At 43.9% G+C, this 23,271-nt stretch overlaps 1 protein-coding gene across 2 annotated transcripts in view; it reads right to left on the bottom strand.

Annotated features, from left to right (window-relative positions):
• Window positions 1-1,154: 1,154 nt before the first annotated feature.
• MRPL2 (mitochondrial ribosomal protein L2) overlaps window positions 1,155-23,271 on the bottom strand; it is a 223,333-nt gene continuing 201,216 nt past the window's right edge. For both annotated transcript variants that reach the window (XM_069608891.1, XM_069608892.1), the window contains 2 exons: window positions 2,549-2,622; window positions 1,155-2,348 (listed from right to left, as the gene is read on the bottom strand). In XM_069608891.1, coding sequence (XP_069464992.1) covers window positions 2,136-2,348; window positions 2,549-2,622 — 287 coding nt within the window. In that variant the 3' untranslated portion in view covers window positions 1,155-2,135. The remainder of the gene's footprint in view (window positions 2,349-2,548; window positions 2,623-23,271) is intronic.

Below are 23,271 nucleotides of genomic sequence, written 5' to 3'. Positions count from 1 at the left end.
AGCATGACAAGTGAAATTACTGAATAGAGTATTTTGGACTCCAGAGCGTATGCACAAGCAAGATTTGAGTTTAACAAATGCATGCTGGGGATGTGATCTTTTGCGATGCTCTCTTGAACATATGCTTTTGGAATGCTACAAAGTAAGAGCAGTGATGAATACAGTTTTGAAAGAAGAGAAGAAATTTTATTTTGAAACCTTGATTCTGGGAGAAGACACAGATCTGGATGACCTACGTAACATGGATTTTGAAAGGTTCTTTGGCTGCGAAAAGGATAATTCGACGTAATTGGAAATTGACTGTATTCCCAACAATAGAATCATGGATGGAGTAAATGTACTCAATATGTAACATTAAAAGACTTGTAATGTCCCTGCAGAAGAAGGAGAGACTGTTTGATAAAATATGGGGAGGTTGTCTGAGTATGGAATCGGATTAAACTGGTAAAGATAGAGAAGAGATGGAGACTTGTATAAATCTGGATATCAAGAGTAGTCCATTTTTAATAATTTCACGAATTTGCACTAATATTCATTGCTTGAAATGTGTATTTGACAACATATGCAGATTGAGGTTTCCCTTTCGGTGTGGTACATGGGTTATTTTTATTTTTTTCTCACTGGCCTTTTCTTTGTTTCTTTCCATCATCTTGTCCTCACTCTTTAATTTAACCTTCTATGTTTCTGATTGTTTGGGAGGGGGGAGAATTATTGTTTGTTTTTATGTGTAGTAGTTCTTAAAGATAGGATGTATTACAGAAATGTATTCTGATATATATATTTGTATGATGGTAAATTGAATAAACTTGTTAAAAGAAAAGAAAAAGGAATTCTATCCCTAGGGACAATCACATTCCAATATAGGACACCTCCTAACACCACCCATTTATCACAGATTTCCTCCAGCCAAGCAGAACCGAGCAGCTGATGCCAGGCCCTAAGGAATGATTCTCACTGGTGCATTAGTCCATCCTCTCCTGCCACAGATTGCTGTGCAATGATACCAGTATGGGCATGTCCAATCGGGTCTGTAGCAGCAAAGAGTGCAGGACGCATTGGATGAAGGCCAGCGTTCCATCATGGCTGCTGCCAAAAAGGCAGAAGAGGTTCCTGGGCCGACAGCACCTTTTAAAAGATTAAGAGGACGCACAGGCTTTCTTTGTAACTGAATAACAGGTTTATTTTTTAGCCAACATTAATTTAAATACAATTGTATAGTCATTTATCTACTCACCACACAACCCGCCATGAACGGCTTTCCCCACAGAATGAATGCAGACGCCCTTGGTATGCACTTACTGGAAACAAAACTTAAGGATTCAACAATAAATGCAGAATAACGGCCCAACCTGAAGTCAATGCCGATGTTAACAGGTTGCAAGGCATTGGGGTAAAGATCATATTAAATATGTATTTTCTTCCACATATTACAGTGGTCTAGGTTCAATCGTAGTACCTACCATGCTACTTTGGAGCAGCTACATTTCACACTTTATCTGAAACCAGGGACCATGAACAGAGCTCACACCGGAGTGAAACGGGTTTGCCATTAGCCAGAGTCCTTGTACACAAATATTGTCCTGAACAGTTACCAAATGTTTCCAAATAACTTATGACATGATTACCACTAAAGGAATCCTTGAAAGTACATGCAGCAAAATATGTGTTCAGCATGGAGGGATGTGAGGTTATTCAAGGCAAGTTAGGGACTCTTCAGCACACCCTGAATCTTCTCACAGGGTGGCTTTGCATAGATCTGATATGGCCTTTCATAATGTGACTGTGGTGCAGCTTTGAAATAGAAATCCATAAGTAACATGATAAGCTGTCAAAACGGCCAACGTCTCAGTGACACACACAAACCTGGCTTCCGTACACACCATATGAGGAGTGTGTTCTTCAGGAACATGGCACATGGTGAAGCGCAGAGGCCAGTGGGAAGAAAAAGCAGACGCATTTTGGTGAACCAAGGTTTGATCACTTCATCAGGTGAAAGCAGAAAAGCCCATATGTCCCGGTGCTGAAGTGGAGAGTAAAGGCAACCTGGGCCCCAGGGATTGTGTCACTGCTATCATTGCCAGTAGTGGAAAGGTTTGGATGGCATGAAGGTTCATGACTAGCGGTTCGGCAAGTCCTCAGGCCTTGGCCGAGACAGAGGGCAAGTTGACATAGCTCTTCATGGGCGGCAGAGGTCTGATCTTGCGTCCCGCCCAGCCGCCTTTCCTTTGCCAGAGTCCACTGGACGGACGCTTTCCAAGCCAGCGGTTCCGGCCTGCTTTGCCGATGATTCGCTTGTTGTGGTCAATGTTAGAGACCCTCCCAACAGTGACCATGCAAGTGTCCAAAACCTAGGTAAGAAAAAAAGAAAGGTGAAAGGTCAAGATAATGGTTTAACTGGGTTGCAGCCACCTGGGATTTATCAAGCATACATCGTAATGGATGGTTGCAAGTTGCAATCACCAGAATACTATTATTGATTAATAACCTTAATCTAGTCCCTAATCGGCAGTCACACAAGGCCTAAATGTACAAATCATGTGCTTCTTACCTGTACTTGCCTCTTAGACGGCAGCTGTACGATGGCTGTTCCATTTACCTTCCTCAATAGTATGCCACAGGTACCTGAAAAGCACAACAGGTTACTCCCGTCGGTAAATTTAAAAATGTACTGAAAGACAGAGCGAAATCTACTGGATTACAAACATAGGAACTGACAAAAGCAAGGTCCACCTTCAAGTAACAACGGAAAAGTTTACAGTTTACCAGTTTGGGGGGGGAGACAGAGGCGCAGGTACTCCTTAGAGCAGGAAGGGAACAGTTAGCAGATCAGTGGTGTTAGGGGTGAACTTTATGAGCGCTCCTTATGAGGACCTGTAGGTCATATTCTTGACACTACCTTCATAGTGTTAAGAACCCGACATACTTGCTCTTAGTGGATTTGCTAACAGTTATGCTTAGCACTGCAGAGGAATGCATGCAGCAGTAAAGGGGCTACCAGTGTACTATAACCTTTAAACTAACCTGCACGTTTACCCAGCAGGAAAGGCCTGGGAGACTCTTGCACTGCATTCAATGTACTGAGGCCCTTTAGAAACCGTAGATGGCCGTACAAATGTACACGATGCAGCAGTAAGGTCTGCAGTTGTAATATCAAATTTTAAAAATAATTAAAATAAATGTATGCAAAATTTTGGTGTAGACGTGTCAATGGATTAAATAAGGAAAAACCTTAATTGAGGTTCCAATACTCTTTGTGCTTGCTTTCCCTGCTTCATAACTGGTAATCTAAGCCTGAAATAAAGCTGGGTAGGAAAAAAACCTATTGAAAAGAGTGCTGGCATTTAAAGCAATGTAATATAGGGCCAGTACTCGCAATCATTCCTCCAGGGGCAAGACAGCACAGCACATCATATGCTATGAGGGGACGGCTGGGAAGACATTTTAAAAGGACAGAGAGCAAAGACTGATACGTTTCCTTATTCTGGCTTCCTACCGTCTCCCCTACCCCACTTGTTGGGAACCAGACCGTATAACCCAAATGTTGGGTGAAGAAGACAGCATATGCCTGATCAGGGTTCAAAATAAGAGGCCGTACAAGACTTCCAGACCAGTCCTTTCTGGAAGATGCAGCAAGAAAGCATGAGAAGTGGCACAGGTGGTTGCCGTATGAATGCCTACGAGGGGCCCATGCCTTTAGAAGGCCACCAATGCAGCCTGGGCTCTAGTGGAAAGAGCGTGAAGTCTCTGAGGGAAGTTAAGATTAACAAACCTCCCAACATGCCCAACATAATGAAGTATACATTTGGCAATAGCAGCTTTTGCAGCCTTATTCGCTGGTGCAAACCCAATAAATGCAACAAACAGATGGTTAGATTTTCTGATTGGCTGTGATTTGTCAATGTCAAATGAATGATTTTAGACTTTCAAATGTGCATGATTTCCTCTGCTGAAGGAGAATGAGATCTAGGCCAGAAGTTTGATAAACAAACAGAATATTGTTGTACTTATCTGTGTGGACCAGTCTTACATTCCTAGCTCGGCTTCACACGTACCCTAGTTCCTCCGGTGTCCAAACTGTGCTGCTCAGCCATACTACCACTGACAGTTTTGTTGGACTTAGTGTAAACCCTGTTGCATCACTAAAGCTTCTCTGAATCCCTCACGAGGGTACGTCCTCAAAAACCCTCTTAACAATTGGTGGTAGCATTGTGGGACAGGTGGTGTGAATACACAGTGAAGCGATCGCAAGTGGTTGTATAATGATTTGGAGACAACCAACTCCAAATGATGTCTGGATCAGTTGAGCATCAGTGGAGGATCGGATTGAGGTAGCAAATGAGCAACCTTCGATGACAACACCTCAAAGAAATGCTGAAACAGAATAGATTGATTATATGATTGACTGGACCATGTTGAAAGTTGGAGCAGAAGGGCCCCGAGGAGGATCATCTTGAATACAGTCCATCGGATAACTGGAGCAGTCCACTTGAGTGGAGGTCCCATACCTAGGCAGGGAAGGTGCCTTTCAAATGTTCAATGCATTGGGATAAATGTCCAGCATAAATGGTCTAGGAATCTTAATATTAGTTTTAAAAATGAGTGGTACAAAGGAAGCCTGTGCAGTTGAAGGGGGTGGATCCTCTGGGAAGAACAGAGGAAAGGGAGTGTTTTCTTGCCTCACAGGGGTACCAAATAACTCCTTGGGGCAGTGCAATTAAGTCTGTCTTCTACCACACTATTCCAAAGTCCTAGAGCAAGTAGTATTCAATTGATTCATCGAGTTCTTTGATACCATAAACCTCTGGGACCCTCTTCAATCTGGCTTCTGACCTCTGAATTCTACCGAGACAGCTCTCTCGCATTCAAACATTTTATCTACTCTTATTTTTATTTATTGTGTGCTTTAGTTTCTACAAATGAAAAATTTCACACAGAAGAAAACTGAAAAGAATGAAAACATCATACAGTATATTCAACACTAAACAATTATTCCTAAAACCACCACTTATTTCATTAGTCCGATTTGGAACAAATAAACAATTAACAACATACAAAAAATCTTTAAATCATTCTAAGGATTGAATCGCAAAACAGCTACATAGTTCCCTAGGTCATACTAAAAGGCAGATATAAATACTAAAATCGTGCTGCAAAACAATTCATCATTACATATTCACAGTAAAAATATCATCAATAAAGTGCATTGCTGAAATTGCTAGATGATCATTCGGTGCAATTAACATGCGAGCATAATGTTTCACATGTCAATGTATGTTGACGCAACCAACTTTTCAAAATAGAGCCGACGTATGCTTATTATTATAATTATCGAGTCCAGAGTTATGTAACTAATTGCCCGCGTTTATTGCATCCCAGAATTGTATGATTCTTATAGTCAACATTTTATCATCTCCAGTTAAGATTTGATGCCAACCATGTTTTGCTTTTTCGTGCACTCTTGTCCGTGGGAGCATCTCGCTAAATAAATGTGTTCTCTCTTTGAGAAAACACTTACTTACACTCCATAATAATGTGATGCAATGACTCGACTTGATCTTGTTGCTCACAATATCAATATGAACAATAGGCCAATGTCGCTGTCAGCTGTTTGGTCTTAACCAGCACTTCTTTAGTTGGTAACAAATTAAGCCGTAGGCTCAGGAATGTATCTCTAATTGCCCGTGCTGAAAATCTTTGTAAATATTGTGGCAGCTGGTTCACTGGTCGCACCTCTAGTTCGCAATTGATTGAGAGAATTTGCACTGTGCTTTATGCTGCAGTGTGCGAATCCAATTATTTCTTTGTATTCTCATTTTTGCTTTCTGTGGACTAACATGTCAACTGTAATTTTGTCTTGCCTCATTATTTGGATGCAGGTGTCTTTCCACATCTTTGTGTGTTTTAACGTCTCCCTAGATACAGAACAAAATCAACACTTATGGTCATTCTTTGAAACATTTTGTCTAGCACCTAGGGCATCCTGCGTTGGTAGTAAATTAAGCTTCATTCGAATCAGCAATTCTCCAATCTTCTTGCCAGAGTAATTTTTTAAGAAATTCTCCCCCTATGATCTCTGATCTAATCTCTCCTCCCGTTTGCCTTGCTAAGCATCCATCACTCCCCATTCCCTTGCACACAGATGCTATTAGAGAGGCTGGGCTGCTGAAGGCTGATTTGCTTCCATCTTCCCCGGCTCTGAGGGTTTGTGGCCCGGTATTAGGGGCGCCTGCTCCTATTGATTTGCCTGTTTTAGCTAGTGCCCCCCTGAATATTCCATCGACTGGGTCTGGAATTTCGATACAGGAGCCTGTTAAACGACCACTCACCTCTGCGGCTATGTTATGCGGTCTACTTCTGAATACCAGATCCCTGGTTAAGCACGCCCATGAGGTAGCAGACTGCATTGAACATAACATTGACATCTGTGCCTTTACGGAAACCTGGGGATTCAGCTGCGCTGGCCCCTCCCTTAATCTTTCTATCCCCAAGGGTTATTTCATGTTACGACAAGACCGACTAGTTGGTTGTGGGGGGAGGGGTGATCATGGGGGGGAGGGAGTAGCTCGGATTTTTAATGACTCACTGTCTATTTGGGAAGTCCATGGACAAATAATAGATGGTATAGAATTCCTGCATATGAAAGTTGGTCTGAATGCAGAATCTACCCTGAATCTCCTGCTTCTCTACCGCCCTCCCAGTCAGAAAATGGTATTCTTGCTCTAATTATTTCTTACCTATTCTAAAGCCTAAAACGCGCATAGCTCTCCTTGGAGATTTTCACTACTGGTTAGGTCACGCAGACGGTACTCTAGCGGCTGAACTAGAACAGTCTCTTTTAGACTTAGGACTGGAACAAAAAATATATGCCCCAACTCATCTTATGTGTCCCACTTTGGACTGGATCTCAGTTGCTAACATTACTATTCAAGATATCCAGATCTCCCCTTGCCCCTAGCCTGACCATCCCTTTTGTGCATTTTTCTATCACAGTTGCATTCCCCACTAAATATAAAAATAAGTGCTCCGGCGTCACCTTGGTTAGGAACCTGGAAAATCTCACTTTAGAAAATAATTGAACCCTTACTAGATCATGCTTTCGATTCTGTAGATCCGGCTTCACCTGTCACCATGTCTCACCATCTGACAGCTAAGTTGGATCGCATTTCTAATACTTTTGCCCTTTAAAGCCAAAAAAAATAAAAAATTACACATTGAGTAGAAAAAAGAGAAAACCCTGGTTTTCCGGTGAACTTCAAAAGCTGAAAATGTCCACTCTTAAGCTATTCCATTGCTGGAAAGTTAACCCTAGCTCCACATCCTTGGCAATTTATAAAACAGCTGCTAGAACCTATAAACTGGCGATAGTGGATGCAAAACATTTTTTCCAGAATCCATAATGCTAATTCGGAGACGAACACTTCCCAGTCTCAGGCACACTCGCTAACAAAGGACGCCAATTGGTGTCAGCAAATTCAAAATGCAATGCAACATAAGCTAATAGGCATAAGCGAGGACATAACAGTCAAAAAAGAGCGTCTCTCCTTAAATTCTGGCATTAGTGAGTTTAAACCCTTTGGCAGAAATCCGTCCATTCCGCTATTTAACTTCATCCCGATTTCGGTTGACGAATTGAAGGAAGTGGTTGAGCTACTTAAGGCAACAAAATGTAAGGGTGTAAGGGTGACCCATGATCGTCTCTAATTATTAAGTCATGCCCTCCCACTCTTTTGGAGTCCATATGCAAATTTGGTAACTTCTCCTTGCGCGAGGGGCTTGTTCCAGATGACCTAAAACAAGGATGACCTAAAACAAGCATGGATTGATTACTCCTATCCTGAAAAAACCTGGAATGGCAATAGACAACCCTCTGAATTATAGGCCTATCATGTAAGGGTTTCCCCGAGTTTAGTCGACTAATGGAGGTTAACCCCCATAAAATCTTCTGACATAGAAAAACAAAGTTCTCTGGTGTTCCCCATCCAAAACCGCCGTCAAAGAAATGGGACTCTACTGACTGGAGTATTACATTTTAGAGCCATAGTAGGGCACCACAATGTGGCATGCTCATTTTTGGAAAGCCCTTTTTGATAAAGGGAATTAATTATAAAAGCCCGGTCATATGAGACTGAGCGTTCGATAAATGTTTAACAGCACCCTCCTGAGTTATAAGTTCATCAGATTTTACTGAGATCACCAAGGTGTCAAGTGGAATTGATGGGCGTTCAACATCCCTTAGAGCAGGCAAGTGGTACCTATGTGCTAATTGAAATGATTCAGAAATCAAGTGACGCATTGACACGAAATGTGTGTATTACAACATTACCAGGTTCTTTACCAAATGGGAATAAAAGCCTAATTTAACCACGTCAACCCTTGCATTTTACACAAATTCTACTTGTGCTGAGTCATTTGTCAAGGTTTTTAAAGGCTACATTTCACAGAGTAGGGCAAGGATATATTGTCTATTCAATGGGTAAGATCCATTAACAGAGAAATTACGCTTTAAATACACATAAGCCACGTCGTCCCTAAATTGAGGAATTGGCTTTCCAAGGTTTAATGTCTGAACCTCAGGGGCCAAATCTCCCAAATGAAGTTAACAAACGTGGTTTTAATATTGTTGCTAGTCCTCCCCAACACCTGGAGTACCAGGTTGAGGGCCAGCAAGAGACATGCAAAGTCTCTGATGCTCACCCAGCATCGTAAATTGAGCCCCCTCATTGGGAACTAAATTCAGCAGATCTCTAAAGCGAACATAGGGACGTGGAAGAGGTAGTAAGGAAGCAGAAGTAGAGCATGCATCTAGGGCGTCTAAATGCTTTAGTGGCTGCGCCTGAGGAACCACTCCAACTGTGTAGAGGCCTTCAGCAAGATCGCCACAATGGGAGGACCCTGCCAAGTCTTCCTCCATGTCCCCAGAATGAGTAGTTAAGATGCTGGAGACAAAAGAATCTAGTAGTGTGTCATTGTGTGGCACCCCTGGAGGTTATGGAGGAGGTGGAAGCTCATCCATTAACGTGCCGCCACGTTACTTCCCGAGCGCGCTTCATCGCTCTAGTCCTTCGGATAGGAACCATCACGCTCTACTTACGTGTGCCTCAGCCACTCTGCTCTGTGTTGCAACCACAGTGTTTGGTTCGCATTTCTTTTGGTGAGATCCAAGTTTTCTTCTTTCGCTACTCTTCATCTGCCTTCTCTTCAGCCCTCCTCCTTGCCTCATTTTCCGCTGCAGCTCCCGCGCTGCTCACACTTGCCTCCCCGTAGACTCCTTTGCTCGCTGATTATTTCCTTTACTTTTCTCACCACTGCTCTCCCGGGATCCTCCTCCATTTACTCCCCCACCCCCATTCTTCTCCCTTACTCATCCGAGTATTCTGCCTGCAATTGTGAAGACTATACTGCTCTACTCGCCAGTGATCCTCCTTGACATCCTTGGATCCGATATACTTACACCTCAGGGTTGAAGGTTTTTTTCTAGCCATTGGCCTTTTCCCTTTGTTACCGGCTGCTACCGGGGGACGGGTCTCTTGCCTCAGCTGTAATTGCAGCGGGCATAGTGGCTACCTTCCGGGGTTGGCCATTCCTCTACAGAGAACAAAAGACGACCAAGAAGAAACCCTCCTCTTTGCAGTCCGACGAGGAAATTGAACTATCATCTGAAGAAGTCTCTGATGAGGACGTCAACCCTATTGAGGACAGTTTGTAACGCTCAAGGACACCAACAGCTATGGCTACTGCCGGAAAGGGTCAGGAACTCATAGCAGCAGTACAAGGACTCTCTTTGGAACTCCAGGGTGTAAAGGCAGAGAATGCTGTATTGAAAAATCTTGTTACTTCAAGAGACAACCATACATCAGAACTTCCATCCATGGGACTTGCAACGGGCAAGTATGATGGCTCACCTAAGAGACTAAAGGAGTTCATTGATGCTTGTATTGTTCATTTCACCTTCCGCACCAACACCTATGCTACCGACCAGGCTCGAGTGGGCTTTATGGTCTCCAATATGGTGGGCAATGCCCTTGCTTGGGTCAAAGCCCTGGTAACTTCGGCCAACCCAGTACTACAGGATTTTCAGGCCTTCTTGGCCCTCTTAAAGAGGACCTTCGAGAGATCAAAGGTAGCTTATTCTGCATGCAAGTCTGTTAGATAGTGGCCAGGGATCGGCTGACCTGATGACATATATAAGTAATTTCAAGTGCATAGCTGCAGAGGCAGGTTGGCTCGAGGAGACCCAGTATGTGATTTTCAGGAGAGGTTTACAGGAAGACCTAAAGGATGAGTGGCAGAATCGCACGGCCTGCTACCTTTTCCGACTTGATTGCATTTACTCTTCAGATTGACTATCGTCTGAAGGAAATAAGGGCAGAGCGTAAGAACTTCTAGAACAAACCTCATTACGGCCTTCCCCTAGTCCTACCTCATCAGTCCTCAGGTGATACCCCAAGAAAAGAACCCATGCAAATCGGTCCAGCCCAAGGTCCGTTGTCCTCTGCTGAGAGGAGACAGAGGCGAGAACATGGTTTGTGCATGTATTGCGGGGCTGATAGCCACTTGCTTCGACACGCTCTGAAAGTTCCACCTAGGAGAATGGGAAACGAAAGACCCTGGTCCTAGGAGAAACCCAGGACCAGGGTGTTAAGAACGGTTCCCTGTCAACCACTCACACCAACGAAATAGACCAGGATTTCCGGTTATTGGTAGTCCGCGTCCGCCTCCTCCTTCCCCACAAGAAGATTGAAGTACTGGCATTCACTGGGGCTGCAGGTAATTTCCTGGACGTCGTTTGGGCCCATAAAGAGGGAATTCCCCGTCAAAAAAGTAGGGAGAACCAAGACGTAGAAGGGGTCGATGGCAGACCTCTGATTTCGGGACACATAACTCATACTTCAGTACACATGACTGTCGCCAACACCATTTTTGACCACCAGGAGTCGATCTGTTTTGATCTCATCAGGCGGCCCACTTCCCGGTTATTCTGGGGATTCCCTGGTTGAGGCTGCATAATCCCTATATCGATTGGAGCAAGAACACGCTACACTTTCAGTCCGAATACTGTTCCACCCATTGCTTCCATCTACCTGACTTACAGGCTGCTTTGGCAGAATGCGCCCAGGTCGAGTCTCCTGTTGTAGGAGTTTATTGTGTTCTGGACTGTTTTAGCTGCTTTAAAGAGGTCTTTCTCGATCAGATCCCCAAGGCTTTACACCCACATTGTCCTGAGGACAGCGCCATGGACCTCAAGCAGGATGCTTCAGTAGATTTGGATGCATGTTTTCACTCAACATTCCTGAGAAAAAAGCCCTGAAAGAATATCTGGAGAATAACCTACAGAATGGACTCATCAAACCCTCCAAGTCTCCAGCCGGGGCTTCTTTGTTTTTTATCACCAAGAAGGACACCAAGGAGCTCCGACCGTGCATGGACTATCGCAATCTCAATCAAGTTACCGTTAGAGACAGGTATCCCATGCCCCTTATATGGAAGCTGTGCAAGGATCGACAATATTTTCCAAATTGGACCTCCGGTGGTCCTATCACTTGTTACGGATCAAACAGGGTGACTAATGAAAGACCGCCTTCAGAACACCATACAGTTACTTTGAGTATCAGGTGATGCCTTTCGGACTAGTAAACGCATGTTAGGGAGAATTCTCAGAAATGTGCTAATTACCTTCTACCTTAGAGACCACCAGCTCTTTTGCTGGACTTTAGGACTTAATTTCTAACCTGGAGAGAGTGAGACCTTTTTCCCACTCTCTCATGTATTTTTCTGTGATTTGGACTCTGTTTCTTTTGACTTTGGAGTCTGACAAACTCCATAGGTATCATATTTGCATTGTGACACACAACACCTTCAGTGAAGTGGCACAGGGAAGTCACTTAGATTTCCCAAAGGTTTAAATACCTTCTCTTGGTGAAACTACTGTTTCCAAGAGCAGTGAAGTGAAATTGACTTCACTTACATTTTGTAACTTTCTAGACCCAGTACACACCATCTTACAATAGGGTGCAGGAGGGGTGACTTAGTATCCTCTTTGTCTAGTTTCTCATGTTACATTTTTATGTTACCCTTTCTACAATTAATGACTGATGTCAGTGGTTTACCTTTTACTACTATTGTGTGTTTTTACAACGGGCTGCAATTGCAGCTGCAGTAAGACACTCATGGGTGCCCATTTTGTCAAAATGGCCGGCCGCCTTTTTTTCTGCCATTTTTTGTTGGAAAGGTCCTTCTTGAGATTTACTCTGCGTGCCAAACCAGGTTTGGTCTCTGTTTGTTTTGTCTTTGGCGGAATTTACGAGAGAAGCCCGCCTCTGGCTCCAGTATGTCTGGCAGGGGCAGGAAGTGAGGGAGATGCCTGAAACTCCTGGTGCGCAATTCCCTTGTTTACAGGAATGCATCCAAAGGTGATTGGCCGGCTGGAGGACAGCCACCCTGCTGTGTGATTGACAGCTAGGTGGAATGAATGGGAGAAAACTGCATAAAAGGTGAGGCTTTTTGGCTTGGAAGGCAGAGTCGATCACTAGACGAAGGAATACGAAGAAGAACTTGGATTAGATGCCTGCTGCAACTCCTGGACCGTTGGTTTGCCCGGTGAAGTTGTGATGAAGCTCCAAATTCGTTTTGACTAGAGAAGCCCTGCAAGGACGACTTCTCCCCTTGGGTTGGTGGGACCAATCAACCCCAAAGTGAACTTGCATGGACATCCTCTCGGAGCTGGCTGTACTTCAGCTGCTGCTGGACCTGAAGTGCCAGGGAGAGGAACACCAGATCAAGTGCATCGCTTTTAAGACAGACCCAAGCGCCAGGAAGATCCCCTGGACTTCCCTCAAGCAGGACTGACCAAGCCTGAGCCACCTCAACAGAGTGCTAGACCCAGGATGCGAGGAAAGTCTGAAGTAGTATCCGAGAATCGTGGTGTTGATATTTGCTATAGACGCAAGGAGCTGAAACCGCGAAGTGCCGGTGAATTGAAGTTTGCCCATTGCTACCACCGACCTTCCCATTGTGTTGTAGTCCCCAGACGTCCTCCCTGTTGTCCCCACGACCGAGGGCCAGGAACAACAGGATCTGCAGAGCCACACAGGAACAGAAGCCAGCTGGAACCATTTCTTCTAACCAAAAGGTACTGTAAACCTAAGAGGACTTGCCTTTTGTTGTGTAGCCTTACTTGTTCAGTGGAGAATTGTCTTGGTTGTCATTGCAAAGTTGCTCACCTCGGACCGGGGCTCTGAATTCACTTCAAGATTCTGGAAGGCATTGTGCGATTTATTGGGGACTGATAGAGCACTCTCATCTGGGTACCATCCACAGTCCAATGGACAAACGGAAAGACTCAACTGCACTATGGAACAGTATCTCAAATGCTTCATAAATACCCACCAAAACAATTGGGTGGATTTACTTCCAAAAGCGGATTCGTGTAGAACACTGTGTATACTGCCATTGGCATGAGTGTTATACTGTACCTACGGTCTCCATCCCCGATTTCTCCCTAGTTCTGAGTTTCCCACTTCCGCTATTCCATCTATCAATGCCCTCCTTAAAGACATCGCTCAAGCCCACAAGGATGCATTGGAGAATCTGAAGAAGGTTAGACACGGGTACAAGATACAAGCTGACTTACACAGAAGAAAGGTTGCCGAATCGGATGTGGGAACTCTGTTATGGCTCTCCACTAAATACCAACCCGGATGGGTTCACTCTTCCAACCTCTCCCCAATTACCAAAGGCAAAGGACAAGAAACTTGCAGCGCAGAAATATAGCTGTTGGAAGGTTGTTAAACAGTACCTTACAGGCGTCTCCGGGGCCAGGCCGGTATGTGCCCCCAATCTAGCCAAGAGGTCCACAAGAACACAAACACACTGTTCATTTTTAAATTCCTCCTCCAACCAAAGAAGTACAAAGACTTCTTAGGACTCGGAGCCAGTTTTAAACGCCTCCTCCAACCAAAGAAGTAGAAAGACTAATCAGGACTAGTAGCTAGCAGCAAATTGACATAACACCTGGCTTCCAGGCTCCAGAGAAGTACACAAGTGTGTGCCAGCCATGAAATACCTGTAAAAGAAACGTTCAAAGAAACCAAGACATGGTCCTGCTAATGCACCGGCAACCTGTTGGGGAAAAAGGGGACGAGACATCCTTAAATGAATCAAATATAAAGGAAATTCAATTACAGTATTTTGTTGAATGTTTGTTTTACAGGTATATAATGGCAGGCACACAGTCGGAGTTCTTTTCTTTCGTTCCTGTAAGGTGACAAGAGCTACGGTCAACACTTTAGGTGTTTATTTGAGGTTCTCTAACATTATTGTTGTTGCCACTCTAGTTTGTTCATATATGTTTTCACATAAGTGTGGTGGCTTCTGTATCACTTAAGGCACGGCTATATGGTTCCCATCATTGGTTTAGGTTTATTTAAATCTCCCTTGGACAATTGAGTTTTAAGTGATGTATCATCAGATGTGATTTTTATGTTCTTTTAATTTGCTTGAACTTTCACTACTATCATATTTGTATTTGGAGATTGGCCCTGAAAAAGGATCAGGAGATTGGAAATGCATCGACCTAATCATTTCTGTATCGATTTTGTACATTATATAGACCATTGTTAATTTACTGAAGACTTACGTATTTACGTTCTGTATTTTGTGGACATGACAGTTCTGTCTATTCGGACCAAGTGAGAGCATGCCACGTTATGGCTACATACCTATAATCTAGGAGTGTGATTGTTTGTATACCCTGTACGCCACGGGGCAGTGCTCAATTTGTTATCGAAAAGTAGTTATTTGCGAGTGAAAAAGTGTCCATACTTATTGTGGTGCCCACTCTATACTACAGGACATTTGATGAATCGTCACAAAAGTTATAGGAAATCTTTATTTTCTTAAATTATTTGATGAGGGTCAGCAGACAAGTCCCCTCATGTTTACAGTTCATTAAAACATTAAATATTTTGAGATTGAACCATCATAAGTATGGGAGGTGGGGAGTGTGGCATTCTTTGTTATTTTTTCTACTTCTGGAATACGTACTCTTAACTACTTATATTTCCTAAACTGTTTTGAATTTGATTTACTTGCATGCTGTGCTTTATTTTCCCACACTGACTGGTTTTCTCCCAGCATTATGTTTTTGATGCAATTGCTTCAGGCTTAGTTTTTTTTAAATGTTTTGTTTTGGTCAGTGGTAGCAAACACATAGTGCTTAGAGAGACATGAGGGTGTTAGTCTGCTGGCAGTGCAAACAATGGAGTTGAGGAATGTATATGTTACGCTGGGTACCTAGACTGAACATACCTGGGAAAGAGGTGAAGGGAATCCAGAGCCGCCCCATCCCCTAACATGAAAAAAGACAACACCAAGGCCAAACATCAGTATTTCGCGACGGGACCATGCAAAAAAAGGGGGTGGGGTCTATACCACCATTCAACAGCTCTGTTGATTGGGTCACTACCCGAGAGAGAAAGTACAGTTATGGGTCAAAGGGTGGAGGTGAGGCCTAGAAGAATGAGACACATTGTATGGATAGTAGTTGGAGGCGAGAGAGGCAGGCAGAGTTGGAGGAGTCCAGCAAGAGATCAGGAGAGGGAGGAGAAAGTGAGCAGGGTAGAAGGACTGAATCCAACAAGGTAATTCCATAGCCCTATAGAACCCGAACAACTGGACAGAGTAGGGATAGTTAGGAAGTCCCTGAGGGAGTTAAGTTAGGGAGGCACTCCGCCTTTAGGTCCTCATATCAAGTGCAAGCTAGATTAGACACTAGGGCTCAAATTTCTGTCTACAAACCTGGGGTCAGGAACGCCTGATTTAGGGAAAGGGCTAAACAAGCTGAGAGCTCAAAGGACGGACGTAGGGCCTGTTTTTTTAAAGATTTCAATAAAAACCCTTGAACCTTCTCTGAGGATTGAAGTCATATTTGTGCCATCTGTGACACTCCTTTCTGAAAAATTCAAAGGAGAAGGTCACTAATAGAACATTTTTTACCATCCAACCAAGATGAACTGTGGAAGGGCAAGGGTCTTCATTTGTTCACATTCTTTCCATTATTTACCTAGTGATTTTGCCATTATTTATTTAAGAAACGCTGTATGTCTATCACATGCTGACTATACCAAGCTATATGCCAATTTCATCAGCTACTTACTGTACAGAAAATCAAAGTGAGGGCAGTGGATAGCCACCTTCAGCTGAATTGCAGTAAAACACTAATTTATTTAAAATAACTGTCAGCTGGATGCCCTCCTGGAACAATAAGTCAAAGAGAGGGGGTCTGGACTGAGCAAGGCCTCGCCATGAAATCAAATGATAAAGGGGTTATCTTTTCAAATGAGTAAACTCTGGAAGATGCTCCATCTGGATACCCTACAGGACAGAGCAATCATAGGTGGTGTCTGGACAAAATTCTAGGCTGGACCATGGCTGTAGTCTTCGGAGTGGTCTTCTGTAAAATCAGACCCAGAGTCTGTAGGTGGGGTGAAAATGTGCTGCATGACTCTGGAAAGGCATCCAGCATAAAGAATGTGTTGGAGGCTAGATGAGAGTTGCAGTAGCATGCGATTAGAGATAGAATCATGCTGCAAGTGCTGTTCTCGGCTCAGCAAAGTATTATGGTGAATTCCCTGATGGCAGACTTCTCAGATATTTCCTGGGAGAGTAGTGAGACTCCTTCAGGCTTGCTTTGTGAGGTGAACCAATGTCACTTCAAAGAGAAAGTGCTGCTTTTCTTTCTACACCACCCTAAATAACAACACAGATTATACACTTTAGAATAGTCAGACCGTTTCTATGGTTTAGGCCTTCTTATAGGATGAAACCGTTTGGGACAGATCTGCTGAGAGTGAATGCATATGGTTATAATTTATTAGCACCTATAGACTGTTTCGGCATTGTGCACTATAGAAGTCTTTACTCTCATTTGCTCACAATTGGTAGACCTCTTCATTGGTGATCAATGATGGGTCCAAGAGTAATCCCAGTTTCAGAGGACTGTGGTAGGGCAGACTAACTAGGAAGAGTATTTTTGGTCATTTCCAATAACTGTTTAATTAAACAAATAACAATTAGGGATTATCTATCCCTAGTCTAGGGGTTTCCCTACCTACACTAACTAGAGTGCTCGTCGTCAGTAGTGAAGTCCAAAAAGAATATTTTCTGTCCTCCGTCTCAAAGCTAACCTGTTCTGACCCTACCACTAAGAGAAAACAACAAAAGGAAGTCCAGGAGAACGATGCCATTCTCTTCGACAGACTTTTCAGTCTTAATATAAGATTTTTAAATAGCTCTTGGCTATTTCCTTGACTAGTTCCCAGAGTGTTTCTCAGGGACTTCTCCGGGTTTTTTGATGTCTCCTTTTCTTTTAACCATGAACTTTCTCTCCTCCCAAGAATTGGGCAGTAGCTCCAATGGTCTAGGATTTCTAGTATTGTCTCCCAGTTTCGTATTAAATGACCTTTTTATGGAACTCGGCAGTTCCTTTTCTTATTCTTGCATCCGTTACTCGGGTTATGTATTCAGCTATAAGGAAAATTGTTTATCTCAGCTTTCTCTCAATTTGCTTCTCCTATTTCCTCTAAGGTTGGGGTAATGTTCCGAACCACCTTTGGATCTAGTTCTGGCTTACTATTTAACTTTTGACAGTCTTCAGCGTTCCCCTTTTCTTTAGGGATATTTTCTCTCTTAATGTCTCTTGTCCATTGTGTAGACTGCACACCTTGTTTCCTCTCACTCTTAAGAATCCTGCACTTTTCACTGGGGCGAGTAGACCAAGTCCCGTATTGGAACTCACTCCGAGGAATATTTATGTGTTCACTGGGATGAGTAGGCTGAGTACCGTAGGTTTTCTCACACTTGTATATATTCATAGCTTCACTGGGACGAGTATGATTAGTGTGTTCCTCTTCCCTGTATACTTTCCTGGTTACAACTGTATCCACGGGATAGCGTCACTGGGTGTTTATCCAGGGTCGGTTCGGCTCTCCGAGTTGGAACGGCATTAGTGTTCGCACTGCTTGTTCCGACTTACAAAGGGCTGCACAGTTATGGACTCCTCCCTCGCTTCCTGCCTTCACAGACACTTGGAATCTGGGCGGGCTTGACTGAGGTCTCCTGCCCAAGATAACAATGACACACAGGATTTTCCGACCTTGGATGTCAAGGAAAGCAACAAGAAAGGACAAGGAACACTGAAATGGCAGAGGGGCACCTATGGACTATTTTTTGATCGTTTAAGGGACTTAGGTTTAGTCACTCTAAGTTTCCTAGGGTCATCCAGACATGCACCCCTTTCTCACTGTGCTCAGAGAGGCACGGCTCCACCTCACTGATGAGGCCCAACAAGGCTGAAACACGTGTATGGGGTTGCTGTTGGTATTTTGCCTGCCTAGAATAGCTTTGTGCCATTCTTGAAAAGTGTTCTTTAGGTGTAGCTGACCTTGGTCTGCCTGGTGCATCCAAAATTAGTGTAAAGAGTTCTTGATTATCTTAAACTGTGTTCCACTGAGCTGAAAATAAACGGTCATTGTATATTACACTAAAAATGTCTTACTCACCTAGTATAACTGTGTTATCACAAATGTATTAGAGGTATATATTGTTTCTTGAATCTGTGTTCCACTATTCAGAAAAGTATATTTCCAAGTTAGTTGACTATGTGATTTCTTTAGTGAGGGTCACCCAATAACCAACAGAGTGTTTTACTGTAAAGTAATGTAAAAGTAACTAATGGTTTTTACTCCACATGAACAGGTTTGCCCTATCCTAAATGTGGCCGACTTACCTAGAAATACTGGTAGTTTTCTAAATAAGATCTATGCTTCGGTCTGTGTACTTTAACCCTTTAAGTGCCACCAACGAGCCGGCTCGTCGGTTTAGGCACTCTGTTTTGCTCGATCCCTGCAACGCAGGGATCGAGCAATACTGTAATCCAACCCCCGGGCTATGTGAGGGTGAGGTCCCCCTTCATTGCCAGGGGGCTGGATTACCTTCAGTTTCACGTCGGCGTTCGTAACGCACGTCGGCGTGAAACTGAAAATAAATTCCCTGCAGCAGCCATTTTCGGCTGCTGCGGGGAAGAGAGAAGGTAAGAGACCTTCTTGTTCCGCCTCGATCTCCGGCTGTATTTCAAGCCGGAGATCGAGGCGGGTATCGTTGGAAAGGGGAGATCCTCCCCTTTCCAACGATACCCATTGTGTGACATTGCTGCCCACGGATCGGACGCAGGGCGCGCGATCTGCGGGCAGCAATGCCACCGGATCAGTACAGATCCGTTTGTGACGCGGGGGGAGGGGGCGCTGCTTACTAGGTGGCCACTAGCCACCATGGATGTTTTACTGATTTAAAGGGGGAGTGGCCCTCTCCCCCCCAACCGAAGTAGAAAGGGGGGCACCCCTTGTACCCCTCCCTGGGGGCAGATATCTGATGCATGAGGTGGGGCCTCCCCTATCTGACGCCAGGGAGGGATGCATGATGGTATGACATCTGTTGTTGGCGATGTGTTTCAGTGAGTGGACACAGGGAAATGTCTCTGAAATTGGCTGGAAATGAAGACAATTCTCAGACATTTTGCTCTGGCCACCCACCAAAACACACTGCCAACAACACATGGCCTACCTTCACGCGTCCCCACACGTGTCCCGATGAAAACGGTACCTCAGATGTGTGGGTGCACCTACCGGGGGCACAAAAGGAAAAGGGTAACCCACTGCTAACCCCAAGCCTTTCACCACTGACCATTTTGTTCATGTGGGCAACCTACAGATTTGGGCCTAGGGTGTCGAAGCAAGCAAGGAAAACAGGGAACCCCATGCATTTCCCAAAAGAGGACACCTGTGGGAATGTCCTCTTTTCTGAAAATGCATGGGGTTCCCCATTTGCCCGGTGGCTTGGACACCCGAGGCCCATATCTGTATGTTGTGCCGGTCGGCAGAGCGTCTCAAATTCCGGTCAGAAAACAGACTTGGGGTTACTTGTGTTTTAGGCTTTCCCCTTGGTGGCCAGGTAGGTGCACCCACACATGTGAGGTACCGTTTTCATCGGGACACCTGTGAGAATGCGGGACGGTAGGCCATGTGTTGTGCTTGTGTGGTTTTCATAACGTTTTGACCCATTTGCTGGTGGCCTTTGTCACACAACCCTTTCATTTCCCAAATGTGACCTACATTTAGTCGCTGATTTAGGCACCATACACTTTTGTAACCTGCACAAGTCACCTACCCTTGAAAAGGTCTGCCTGTGCTCTTTCAAAAAATGTATGCTTGCCATTCCTCACCACATTGGTTTTCCCGATTTACACATGCTAAGTGCGTCTGTTCAGGCCGTGAGCGTAAAACTCCTGTGTACCATGGCTCAGTGTTTAACTTGTGGTATTGCTTGTTTTGTAAAACACTACAAAAAATGTGTGCTCTCGTAACTGCAAGAGTCGGGGGAATGTAGCGGAGCATTGCTTTTCTCAAAATTCATAGAAGCCATTGCCGTACCAAGCCAACCATGTCCAACACATACCTTTTTTTCTGTCATTTTCCCGCTTTGCCCCCAATCTATGGCAGTTTCCCCTACCTAGTTGTTGCCTGACCTATGCAAATCACCCCTTCCGAAACTTGGAATTTTGTCTACTTTTCAGAAATACTTGCCTTTCTGTCCGCCAATTCGGCTTTCCTAACCTTTTTTTCCATTCCGTCCAGGCATGTCCAATTGGCAAAAATGGCCAAAATCGCCTACCTCTCACAAAACGGTTGATAACCACATCAAAATATTTTTTTTTCGTTTTTTGTTCTTGAAAGCCAGGAAATTGGGGGGAATTCAGCACAGCAAACCATTCGTTCCTAGCTCTGACAAGGAAAAAACCACTGGCTTCTTTGTACATCATTTTATTGGCATTTTTTGAAAAAACCCAAAATGTTCGCCCTTTTTGCTTATTTTCTCTCACCCCCCTACAGCAACCTAGGATTCCTGGGTGGCGTTACGACCGCCTAAATGTGGGGAAAAAGGAGCCAAATTTGGCCGAGATACCTCATGTAACAAAAGTTACAAGCCATTGAATGGCCACATACCAAAATCACCAAAAAAGGCCCTGACACTGGGGAGAAATCCCCACTGCACTTAAGGGGTTACAGCATAGTGTTGTGTTTTTTATAATGGGTTTATATGATCTGTAATGGTACTTATTTCCCCCAAGATTTATCTGGGCCTACTTGTATTTAAATAAACCATTATTTGTACAATACAAAGTGTGTCAGTGTTTCTTTGGACCCTGTGTATGTTACAATTCCTTTGTACTGATTCTACAGCCCTCTCTCGCTCCTAAAATAAGCCTGGCTGCTCCGTCTATGCTACCATATTCTCAGGTGGTGCAGCCTTATACTAAGAGTGGAGTCTTGTACTGCCTCAGTTTAATGATTTACTAAACCCTTAACTGGACTTCAGAAAAACGGGCCCAACACAGATCACATTAATTTAGACCAATACCTGACAACAAGAGTACATTATAAAGCAAGGGAAGAATGGATACTGATCCCACTGTTGGGGAGAATTCTCATGTCTGTGCTAATTCCCTTCAACCTTAGAAACGGCCAGCTCATTTGCTGGACTTTAGGACTTTTTAATTTTAACCCTGGAGTGAGTGAGATCTTTTTCTCACGCTGTCATGTGGATTATGTCTTTTCACTTTTTTTTGGAGTATGACAAACTCCACAGTCATCTATTTTTTGTATGGTGACACACAGCACCTTCAGTGCAGTGTCCGTAGAGAAATCCTTTAGATTTCTCATAAGATTTAAATACCTTTTCTTGTGTAAACTACAGTTCGCAAGACTAATAAAGTGAAATTAAATTTACTTACCTTTTTTCTTTGTAGGTCCAGCACACACCATCTTATGTAGAATGCTGGGGGGTTACCTAGTATCCCCTTATTCTACCTTCTCAAGTAACATTTCTTATGTTACTCTTACTATGTTAAATCGCTGGTGACAGTGGTTTAATTTTTCCTACCATTGTGCTTTTCAACCGCAGGCTGAACCCTCAGCTGCCATACAGCACCCATGGGTGACCATTTTGTCAAAATGGCCCCGGTCGTCTTTTTTCACCATTTTCTATTTGTGAGGTTTTTCTTGGGTCTTACTCTGCGTGTTCAGACAGATTTGAACCCTTTGTTTGTCTTGCCTTTGCAGGCTTCAGCCCAGAAGCCCGCCTCTGGCTCCAGTGTGTATGGAAAGACAGGATGTGAGGGAGGGTTCTGAAACTCCCCTGTCCTTTGTCTCTAGGAATGCCTGAATGCAACCATTCCTGATTGGCTGGCTGGCTGTCGACAGCCACCCTGCTGTGCGATTGACAGATTCAGAGCCCCCTCACCAGAGTGCAGGACCCAAGGAGTGAAGCAAGCCCAACCAGTATACGAGATCCGCGACAGTGCTGTTTGCTAAGCGCTGAAACCATGAAGAGCCGCTGAACCGAAAAGAGCCTGTAGATGCTGACGACCTCCCAAGTACCGCCGTAGGAGCCCTCCAGACGTCCTCCCTCTTGTTCTCACGACTGAAGCTCAGGAACACAGGGTCTGCACTGCTGTGGCAAGACAGAATCCAGCTGGACCACTCTTCTTTAAACCAGACGTACTGCTTAGGGGCTTGGGGTACTTACCTGATTGCCTTTTAGCTGTGCTTTTCTCATTTGGGAATTGCAGTGGCTTACCTTTTAAAGTGGATTCCAACTCTCCTTTCACGGGCTTAACAGCTTGTGACCCTACAAGTGATTTGTCTACAAACTCTCTAACTTTGTGCAAGACCTTTTCTGATCCAAGAAGTGCCTCCGCTCCATAGACTTTGTTCCAATTAACTTTGGCTGTCCTGGCTCCCTGTGACCTGTTACTGCTGATAAAGACCTGTCTAGATTTCATTGGAAGATTTAGTTGTCATCACATTTACTGAGAACATTTTTAACCTTTTCCATCTTTAAACCTTTCCTTTCTGCAACCTCAGAATCTGCAAAGTATAACTAGTGTGATATCTAAATGCCATTACTGTCCTTCTGATAGAAGTCACCTCAGGGTTTAGGAATTGTGCAAGAAGCATATGCAAAGATTATCCACTAACTTGTTCCGATTCTGAAAAATAACTTTAAAGTATATTTAATGTGTTACATGAATTGCCTTTTTAAAGAAAGCTTATTTATAAATTTATGTTAAATAAATAACTATTTATAACTGAAACCTTGAGTATAAGTGTTACTTGGCTACTTGTATTCACGGATTTCATTTGTCCAGCTCTATAGCTC

Source organism: Ambystoma mexicanum, chromosome 4q, assembly GCF_040938575.1.
Source record: "Ambystoma mexicanum isolate Mex_15411 chromosome 4q, UKY_AmexF1_1, whole genome shotgun sequence".
Lineage (NCBI taxonomy): Eukaryota > Metazoa > Chordata > Amphibia > Caudata > Ambystomatidae > Ambystoma > Ambystoma mexicanum.
This window is presented reverse-complemented; position numbering and strand designations above follow the sequence as displayed.